Source organism: Solanum lycopersicum, chromosome 2 (genome assembly GCF_036512215.1).
Source record: "Solanum lycopersicum chromosome 2, SLM_r2.1".
Classification (NCBI taxonomy): Eukaryota; Viridiplantae; Streptophyta; class Magnoliopsida; order Solanales; family Solanaceae; genus Solanum; species Solanum lycopersicum.
The window spans coordinates 62,661,365-62,672,108 of record NC_090801.1 but is presented as its reverse complement, the minus strand read 5'-3'; the positions used below and the strand labels follow the sequence as shown (position 1 = coordinate 62,672,108).

At 35.7% G+C, this 10,744-nt stretch overlaps 1 protein-coding gene across 3 annotated transcripts; it reads left to right on the top strand.

Moving 5' to 3' along the window:
• The first annotated feature begins 1,946 nt into the window (after positions 1 to 1,946).
• LOC101255157 (ubiquitin domain-containing protein DSK2b) lies at positions 1,947 to 10,277 on the top strand. 3 transcript variants are annotated; one of them, XM_004232510.5, is made up of 8 exons: positions 1,947 to 2,459; positions 3,626 to 4,381; positions 4,990 to 5,204; positions 5,332 to 5,445; positions 6,726 to 6,784; positions 7,370 to 7,395; positions 9,567 to 9,659; positions 9,740 to 10,277. In XM_004232510.5, the coding sequence occupies exons 1-8, from the start codon at positions 2,210 to 2,212 to the stop codon at positions 9,886 to 9,888; spliced, it is 1,662 nt and encodes a 553-aa protein (XP_004232558.1). In that variant the 5' UTR covers positions 1,947 to 2,209; the 3' UTR covers positions 9,889 to 10,277. The 3 variants fall into 3 exon arrangements, 2 of the variants coding, with proteins under 2 accessions (XP_004232558.1, XP_025885269.1); XR_011214809.1 differs by having other exon boundaries at positions 1,986 to 2,459; positions 7,282 to 7,395; XM_026029484.2 differs by having other exon boundaries at positions 1,986 to 2,459; positions 7,370 to 7,464.
• Positions 10,278 to 10,744: the final 467 nt, after the last annotated feature.

Genomic DNA, 10,744 nt, shown 5'->3' with positions numbered 1-10,744 from the left:
AGTATCGTTAAATATCTTAAATTAAAATAGTATAATGGATAATTATTATTGGACGAATGAAGTATAAGATTATATATTTGATAACAATTTTGAGATAAGTTAAAACAAAATCCTGATCTATATATATACATCTTTATTTATATGAAAAAAAATTATATGTCGTTGAAAAGGTGAATTAAATTTTTAAAGATCGACATCTAGTATTCAAAAATTTCCTCAAAATATGTTTAGATTGAGGTTTGAATATCCAAACTCAAAGAACAGAATTGATCAATCCAACACACAAAGAGGCGGTCTTTGTCAAGCAAAGTCAACTTATTCATTAAATCAAATCGATAAACTGATATTATGCGATATCCATTTCTCAATTTGTATATCCTCATATATAAAATTATATTTTTAACAAAGGTGGAGACAGACGCATATGGATCTATATCTTCTCTGTAAAGTACTTACTTACTTTCTTTCTATTTAATTATCGCCATTTTAAATTTCATATTTCTTGAAAATATATACAAATTTATCATTGCACTTTTATTTAGTGTTCTATTAAAATTAAATTTCTAATCAATAAATATGAATTAATCTATTTTAATTAATTTATATATTTTCAAAGCTAATTTAATTTTCAAGTAAAATAAAAAGAATATTGTCATTTATACCTCGACAAAGCGAGTCATATCATTAGTGTATGTTGCGTAGTTTTGGAAAGAAAAAAGACAATTTAGACAATAGTTATGTTCACTTCACCTACCAACCCAACCAATAGCCATATTGTATTACCCTCAATGCCGGTGGAATTCCTAGTTTCTCAGACTTCAAGGCACCTTCGATTCTTATTGGTTTGTTTTACTACTTCTATGTTTTTTTCTTTTTATAAAAAATAATCTTTGTAAACAAAATGTCATATTCTAAATAATTACATGTCATATTCTATACCATATATTTAAAATTATAAAAGAATTTACTCCCGCTATTCAACAATAGTCGTCTTGACATTTTTAAATTTGCAACTTCTTAAGAAGCTATTAATAGAAGGATAATTTAAAAACTATTAATAAAAGGATAATTTACTATATCGTTATGTGAATATAAAAAAAAAATGATTATAATTAATAATAACGGTAAATTAGAAACTAGGAGCAAAATTATTTATTGACTTCATAAAATAGACAATATTGTTATACAACTACTATTGGATGGAGAAAGTAATACACTGCACATATTTTTAATTTAACTAAATATATCTTTTTCCTTATTTTCTATGTTTTATTTTTATTTGTCCATTTGTAAATAAATTTACATTAATTGATATGTACTATTAAATTCAAGAAAAAAATTAAAAATAAATACTTAGTAACGAAGATAAAATATATAAACAATATGATTTTGTATATTAAAAGATAATAAGTAAAGATATATATTTATTTTTAACATAATATTATAAACAAAAGTGAACATAGAAAATATATTCTTTTATAAAAGTAGTAGTATCTCATTTGGTTCTATTTTTGTTTGTCTACTTTGTGTATAAATTTATATTAATTCATATATAGTATTAAATTTTGAGAAATAATTTAAAAATAAATACTTAATAATGAAGAGATTAAATTTATAAACAATACTCTTTTATGCCCAATAATAATTATTTATTATTAATTTAATACTTTGCACTATTAATATTGAATATATTAAATATAATAATTAAAAAGTGTATTAGATATTGAAGTAGTATTTAACAAAAATAAATAGATAAAAGAAATAACAAAAAAAAATAGATAAAAAAAATAAATTATCTCTTGATTTTTTAAATTACGTAAATATTGCTTGCAATTATTTTTATTACGATGAATAAATAAAAGTTAATTAAAGAAATATATTTTTATAAATGAAGTTAAAAATTACTACTACGTTGAATTATACATTTTCCCGTGATTTGGTATCTGGAGTAGGAATATAAATTGGTTTATATTTTCATAAAAAATATAATAGAACGCAATAATAGAGTCTCTGTCATTTACTTTTCTTTATTATCTCCTTCACCAGTTTCGCCCTGAAATCGTGAAATCATCTGAATTAGGGCTTCTTCTTCATTCTCCCGTTTCCGATTAATCGGCGATTCCGAATTCATCACAGTCCGTCTCAGGTTACGGTTCGCCATTGATTAGTCTACAGGCCTCCCGAATTGTTGAAGGGGAGGGTTTTGAGTATGGGCGGCGGTGATACTAGTGCTGCGGCGGCAAAAGAGGATAACGAGAATAACGCCACCGGCGATCAAAAAGTTATAATCAATGTCCGATGTTCCAACGGCTCCAAATTTACCGTTCAGGTGGCTCTAGACTCAAGTGTTGGATCCTTCAAGTCCACCCTTGCTCAGCACTCCGACATTCCAGCCGAGCAGCAGAGATTGATCTATAAAGGCCGGATCTTAAAGGACGAGCAAACCCTAACAAGCTACGGTAATATTAATTATCCCAATCTATATTTCGATTTTGATACGCGGAGGACTTGTTATCCTAAAAAAAAAGAAAATAACGAGGACTTGATTGTTTCTGCTTAGTAGATATACAGTATTGTCCTGGAAAAGATCCCTAATTTAATTAGGCATTTTTTTTGCGTCATGGGGATTAGTGACATGCTATTTTGTTGATTGTCGTTGTTGATTTTTCTGTTAAAGTAAATAAATTGCAACATGTAAAGGCTACTCCCTGTTTAGAAGGTTTGATATTTGAGGGTTTATCTATTGATGGTAAGAAAGGTGAATAGACGGACCTCTACTTAATGCAAGCTCTGTTTAAAGGGTTGTGTATACTTCAGTTCATACTTCGTACGGGGATGATAGCTAATGAGGAAAACGACTTCCGTTGATATGCTTGAGCATCATCTCCAAAAATTATATAAGAAGTGATAATATATAGATTTGCAAGTACTTTAGCTTAAGAGAAAGGTCTGGTGTGTTGGCTTGCCCTGCAGACCCTAGATTCCTAGTTGAGAGTTGTGTTCCAAGGAAACTTTTACAAGGATTATACTCTATAGAAACAAGGTGCTGATGGTTAATAGCGACCTGTAAAAGATCAGAACAGACAAGGAGGGTATCAGAGTTGTAAAATGCTGGGGTTTGGGGATGAAATATGGTTCCACTTTCCTAATATTGGGAATGGATGGAGTATCTTGTCATCCGCCCTGTCGTTAGTTAACATCTAATTTTGCATTATGTTTTACGTGATTATATGCTATCTCCGTTGTGACAACCCCCTCGGGATTCACATATTCAGGTATTGTCTCTGCCATGGGCGGCCATTCGCTCTTTTAATCCCCTCTTATTGGCTCGCAGCCTCAAGGGAGAATCGAACCCGTGACCTATGGCTCCTTTACATCCCTCCCAAGGCGATCTCCTTGGGAGGGATGTAAAGGAGCCATAGGTCACGGGTTCGATTCTCCCTTGAGGCTGCGAGCCAATAAGAGGGGATTAAAAGAGCGAATGGCCGCCCATGGCAGAGACAATACCTGAATATGTGAATCCCGAGGGGGTTGTCACAACGGTGAAGTATGTTTTTGACGTGTTCCGGGCTGTCACGCTAATATTCTTTTTGTTTTGCTTATCTTATTTATATGTGGTTGATAGGTCTTGAGGCAGATCATACCGTCCATTTGGTTCGAGGTTTTGCACCAGCTGCCGCTGTTAATACTGCAAGTGCAGTCAATACTGGAAATCCAAATGCTAATCAGAATGCACCCTCTGATGCCGCTCCAAATGTAGGTGGACCATTTTCCGGTTCGGGCCTTGGTGCTTCATTGTTTCCTGGTCTTGGAAGTGGTGGTGGTCTACTTGGAGCTGGCCTTCCGGATTTCGAGCAGGTCCAGCAGCAGTTAACCCAAAACCCCAATATGATGAGAGACATGCTGAATATGCCTCTCGTTCAGAATTTAATGAATAACCCAGAAATCATCCGTAACATGATTATGAACAATCCTCAAATGCGAGAGATCATGGATCGCAATCCAGAGCTTGCCCACGTTCTTAATGATCCTGCTACTCTTCGTCAGACAATGGAGGCTGCACGAAACCCTGAACTTATGCGTGAGATGATGCGTAATACTGACAGGGCAATGAGCAATATTGAATCTTCCCCCGAGGGATTTAACATGCTGAGGCGCATGTATGAAAATGTCCAAGAGCCTCTCCTAAATGCAACAACTATGGGTGGAGATGCAAGAAGTGATGTGGGTTCAAACCCGTTCGCAGCTCTTTTGGGGGCCCAGGGTACGGGGCAAGGCAGAAACCAGTCAACTAATCCTCCAACTACTGGTTCTGAGGCTACTGCTAACACACCTGCTCCAAATACTAATCCACTTCCTAATCCTTGGGCTTCGGCTGGCAGTAAGCTACTATCATTTCATATCCTTTGATTTTGTACGAGATTTGCTTGCTTTAGACATGCTTAATCACTTAACCTCTTTGTTTTTTTTTTGGGGATAACGGTGGTGTCCGGGTTGCACACCTCGACTATTCCACTAGTTATTACTTGGAACCCCCCACAAACACATGTAACAGGTCTTTGTGCCATGGCTTTGGCAAATGAGAAGAAATCGTCCCATGTTTTTTGTCTCTGCTGTCCTTTGCCTTTTGTTCGACTGAAGTCGGGTTTCACTTGTAATAGGCAGTGACTTCTCCTCCTCTTGTGCATCCGCAAGACTTCTATTCTTGGATGCTTTGATTGGTTGTGAATGACTGGTGCAATGTCTGTTTTGAATTTACACACCAGGGGTAGCATTGCACACTAAAAAACAAAATGTTAGGTTCTCATAAGCTTCTCATGCTTGTTTTGCAAGAATTTTCATCCTCCATGGCCCATGCTGTATGCGTAATTCTATGTTATTTTTAGGTGCTTTCAGCAGGTGGTATTTAGGCATCAGGGTATTTCATAAGGTTTTCTTGTTATATATGTTCAATTTTTATTGTATTTTTCTTTCTCTGCCTTTTTGCAGCTGGAGCTGGCCAAACTAATACCACTGCTAGGTCAAACACTGCTGGGGAAACCAGGGCACCACCGCCTGCTGGCTTAGGTGGACTTGCACTCCCAGATCTTGAGGGAATGCTGGGTGGCATGCCAGATGCTGCTTCACTAAATCAGATGATGCAAAACCCAGCCGTCTCACAGATGATGCAGTCTCTCCTCTCAAATCCTCAATACATGAACCAGGTATCATTGTGACTTCAAGCTTGCTTGCAGTCATCTATGTCTTTATTTCCTTTCTTTATTTCTCTTCTTCTATTTTTTATGGAAAGCTGTTTGTCAAGTTCTCATTCGGTAGTATATTGGTGTTCAGATGCTTGGGACGAACCCACAGCTAAGAAATATGCTTGATTCCAACTCCCATCTTCGAGAAATGATGCAAAACCCTGAATTTATTCGGCAGATGACTTCCCCCGAGACAATGCAGGTAAATCATTTCTGGTTGCTATTTTTATCTTGCTTGCTTGATGTGTATGGTGCATTGGATGTATTGAATTTGGTGTTTGGCTAATTGAATCCTAACAACTGTGCTTTTCACTAATTTAGCCTCATTACCTATTTGTGGATGAGACAAGGCATGTACATCAACATGTCCAATTGGAATGACACTTTATCATTAGTTCAGACTGTTGGTCAAAAGAAGTCATAAGCTAACTATGTGTGTCAAAGGGGAAGTGTAAGAAACCGATATACTACACTTGGTACTTTTTTGCTTTGGATTGGGCATTTCTAGATCCACTGTTATACCTCTCTAAATTACTGAATTTCTCCCATTTTCTGTAACATAAAAATTAAGCAGTGATGATGTTCACTTATCTCAAAAGTAAGTATACTTATTCATCAAAACTTGCAGCATATTAACCGCTCTCATTTCCTATAAAGTTACAAATAAAGCGGTGATAGTTTCCAGATTCTTGAAAGGGAACTTCAGTAATTTGAAACAATTTTTGTGCTATACCATGGAACTCTTATCTGTAGAATTATATTTAACTCATAATATTGCCTTCTTATTTTAATTTCTCCACCAATTAAAGCGTAGATTTGTGAATCTTAACAATATCTCTCTCTTTGATATATTGCATTTTCTCTTATGCTCTTCTGATTTTGTATATAATGGACACAAGAGTCATGCTTTCATCCAGATGTAGAAATTTGCATTTTTCATCATAGTGATATACTCTTAAGACATCAAACCACTCAAGGCAATACATACAGGGAGTCATAGTTTCATCCCAGTGTTGAAATTGACTTGCTTGTCAATTAAACTAAGTGTAAGACACCCAATGCCAAAAATAAGTAAGTAAATAACAAGTGTAAGATATTAATACACCTAATGGACGTCACCGTGTGTTTGTTTCTTGATGTGGCTTATCATATTTACCAAAACTTCAGGTGGTAAGCTTTAGTTAAATTTAAAATGCTAAATATTAGTTGAAGTTCTAAATTTTAAAGTTCTATCCACCATGGAGTTATCTAGAAGGGGATCACTTGAGCTTTAAAAAGGGAATTGACATTTCACTGTAGAGCTTTGTGCTTAATAATATGGCTAAGATTTTTGCCATGAGGTGGGTTTGGAGGGCAACTGTGAAACGAGACTTTTTGATGTATCTGAACGAGGGCTTGACAAGTGTACTTTTTCATGCTATAGTGTATTTTGGTTCGTAATCAATATGTATCCTCTGACTTTTTATTTTTGCTTCTTTTTAGCAACTTATGACTTTGCAGCAAGGGCTTTTGTCTCAACTTGGTCGACAACCAACGAACCAGTAAGTTGACACCTACGTTTTAAGTTGTAACATAAATCATGAAACATGCAGAACACCAGCCAAGTGAACTTAAACCGTAGGTATTATTATCATGCCCTTCTTCCTTCTTAATTTAAGGATTGAGATGGTCTCTGCTAATGGAAAATTGAAATCTGAGAATACGTCTGAACCAATTTCATTTTGCAAGTGGTATACAAGAAATGCTGAGTAATGGGAAATAAGAAAGATATGCAAAAGTTGTAACATAAATCATGAAGCATGCAGAACACCAGCCAAGTGAACTTAAACCGGTTCACTTGGCTGGTGTACTGCATGCTTCATGATTTATGTTACAACTTTTGCATATCTTTCTTATTTCCCATTAGTCAGCATTTCTTGTACACTTGCAATGAAATTGTTCAGACATATTGTCAGATTTCAATTTTCAATTAGTAGAGACCATCTCGATTCTTAAATTAGGAAGGAAGAAGGGCATGCTTGACTTTTTCATGTTTCAGATCTTCTTTATGGTTGTTGGATCATTTTGGATAACTTTATGGTATTTCTGGCTCCATGCTGAGATGATGTTCTTTTTCCCTCTTGCAGACCGGGTCAGAATGTGGGAGGTGCAGGTAAATTTTATGCCCTCGAATACCTCAATTCCAAACCCCTAAATGCAATGTTATCAGTGGAGTGTGTAGGTAACTTCAATAAGTAGTCGTGTTATAATCTTATCTAAGAGCCAATATATTTCCGTTGCCGTTGTTTTTGAAGCTTGTTCAAGACGATAAATTTTTGTCCAAAAATGGTCTAGTAGTTATGGTGATGGAAGGATGTTTATCAAAGTGAAAAGTAAGTTCTACTGTGAATGTTGCGCCGCTAAAGTTCAACATATCCTCAGATGAGTGTCGCAATCATGCAGATACTAAAATGGATGTGTAGTCATACAAAGATTGGTTTAGTTTAGAGATGACACATTCTCCAGAAGGTTTGGGGTAGCACACATTGAGGATAAAACGCGAGAAGGTTGATTGAATATTTATTTTTAGTATTACACTCGGGGTCGTTTGGTTGGGAACAAGTTATCCCGGGATAAGTTACATTAGATAACTTATCCCATCACTATGGCACAAATGTGGTAGAAATACTCCAAGGACTAGAACCAGATGCAGAATAAAATAATCATACATTTTATTCCGGGGTTATTATACCTCACACTGAACGACTCCCCCCTCATAGTCTGTGGTGGCTGGGTACTGACCAGATCAGGTCCTGAGAATAATGGCATCCTTTCACACAAAATCAAGAAAAAATAAAGATGTCGAAATAGCTAATTATTGTAAGCATGAAGGGGCTAAATTAAATAATTTTTTTTTATACATATGTTTAAAAAGCACTTACCGGAGTTTCAAATTAAAAACCAACACTCTTAAGACCAAAAGTTGGGCGGATAGGGGGGAAAGCATTTCTCCGTTCCTGGTTCTGCTGAAGTTTTTGAAATAATTACCAGCCCAATTTATCTTTTAATTCCAAAACTACTAAGTACTGTTGTAATGGCAATTGGAATTGTATCGCTTGGGATGGTATGGTCATGGCCTGCGTCAACCTAGAGATGCAGCGGTCAAATTATGTTGACTGGAATTTTGAAAGAGGATGGTGTAGACCTAAACTCACGTGAAAAAGTTGCGAGAGACCTGCAATTTTTTTGACTCATTGCAGACTTGGATAAATACACGACACAAGAAGAAAAGATCCGTATAGGTGATATCTTCTAGTTGAGTTTTAGTCTTGTTATACTACTACAAGTATTATTATTAATTAGAGAAATTAGGACTCATTGCGTGTGCACCCCCAACTTGGTTGGGAGTGTGCTTAGGTGTAGTAGTAGTAGTTGTGAGAAGGGTCTAGTATTAACTATTTGAACCTTTATTTCTTAGGCAGAAATTCGTTGTTATTTTATCGGTCGTGATTGATTCGTAGGTAAGTCAATAATAAACCAGATGTTGTGGGATTTAAGTCTATATACAAAAAGTCAAGAGCCTACACAAAATTATTATTTTTTGAGATGATACCTAGCTGATTTATATCAGAAGGAACATCATGGCTGCACCAAATATGATTCGATTCCAAAACTAACTGTCTAAATCCATTTTCTATCCATCAATAGATTTCTCATGTGAGGAGTCTTGATGCTACGTTAAGGGTTGCCACCATGTTGAGGTGATGATTTTAACGGAAATCTATTGGGGGTGGTTGTATAGGTTGGGGATGCTGGTAAAAGGTGTTGGCGTGGTGGGGACACAAGGATATGGATGTTGTAGGGATTGAAACTAATGGAGTGGTTTAGTTTCTCAGTACATTCCTGTCATGTGATCTGATAATTGCCTTTCAAGATGACTTAGTGCCCTCCAATTTGTTTGTCTAGGTGGCTAGATATGGAATCTGAAATTGAATGCATTCATTAGTTTCTGCTACTTTTTAGATGAAACAGCATGTTGATAGTAGTTCCACTTTTGACACACATATGAAATCTAGTTGTACTAAGATATACTCAGCTTCAGTGACATCCGTCAGCATCCCTTTATTGAAATGCTGAGTTGTGAAATGTAGCTATATTGAGATACAGTTGCGTCAGTACCATCCATCCTTTATATCCTCCATATAGGGGAATGTATGGTAAGGTTGATTCTTTTTCTGTCTTCTTGATAGTATAGTGGAGGAGGACAAGTACAATGCTATTTTTGCATACTGCTGTTTAGTTTTAGTTTGACTCACATCATTACGGTTCTTTTAATAATTGCAGCCCCTGACAACAACATGGGAATGGAAATGCTGATGAATATGTTTGGTGGACTTGGGTCAGGGGGTTTGGGTGGTGTCCCCAACAGATCCAATGGTTAATTTTCTCCTCTTTATTTAGTCAAGCTCTCTTAAGTTTTACTTGCTCACCTTTTTAATGTTGATGTCTTGCTGTAGTGCCTCCGGAGGAATTATATGCGACTCAGCTAGCACAGTTGCAAGATATGGGTTTCTTTGATACTCAAGAAAATATCAGAGCATTGGTTGCTACTGCAGGCAATGTTCATGCCGCAGTAGAGAGACTTCTTGGAAATCTTGGACAGTAATGTTTTATCACTCTTTCATATGAGTAGCTTCTGATGGGGACAGGATGAAGTCTCTGATAATTTGGACATGGCAAGCGTCAAATCTTAATAGGAAGGAGCCTTAACTTTTAGTTGGAAATATTTGTTTTGGAGTTTATTTTTGGAAGGACTCTCAGCTGTTGTCTTCCATTCTCTTTTTCCCTTGGACCCAAAAAAAGAAAGGAAATTGATGGAAGAACATGTTGCTTGGTCCCTTGTACATACGATGTTAAAATTGGTCCCATAAATTGTTTGGTATAATTATAATTTGTACTTCACTTGTGTCTAGCATCTCTCTTTTGATATGCTAGGCTAAATGGATTTTCTTGATGCTTAGTTAATTCAGCTGTAGCTGCCTGTATTTTGCTTGATCAGTTGCGCACCAAGTTTTTTGTGTGCTATATTATGATGTGTTGTTCTTGCCTCTTGTTTGAGTTTGACGATTTATTTCGTTTAGAATATGGAAATTGCTTGTAAGGAAGAATGAGCATACAAGAATCTAGTTTAGTCAGTTTCATAGAAGATGCACTAAACTTTGAAAGAGTTGTCTCTACAGCTGTTGGGGTGAGACTGAATTGTAATGTCTTTTGTAGACAACAGATTTCGTGGGCTATCTTCGAAAACCAACATACCATATTGTAAGATTCTCAATAACGAAAAGGTTATGCATGTCACAAGCTAATCTATTTGTTAAACATTTCATGGAGTAAAATAATTGGATTTTTCATACTGTATATCTATCAGGTTTTGCATTGCTTTTTTAATCCGTTGAAAATATTTCACTTTTTTTTATTATTTAACTATGAAATCATCACTAGTACCATATTTTTTGGAGATT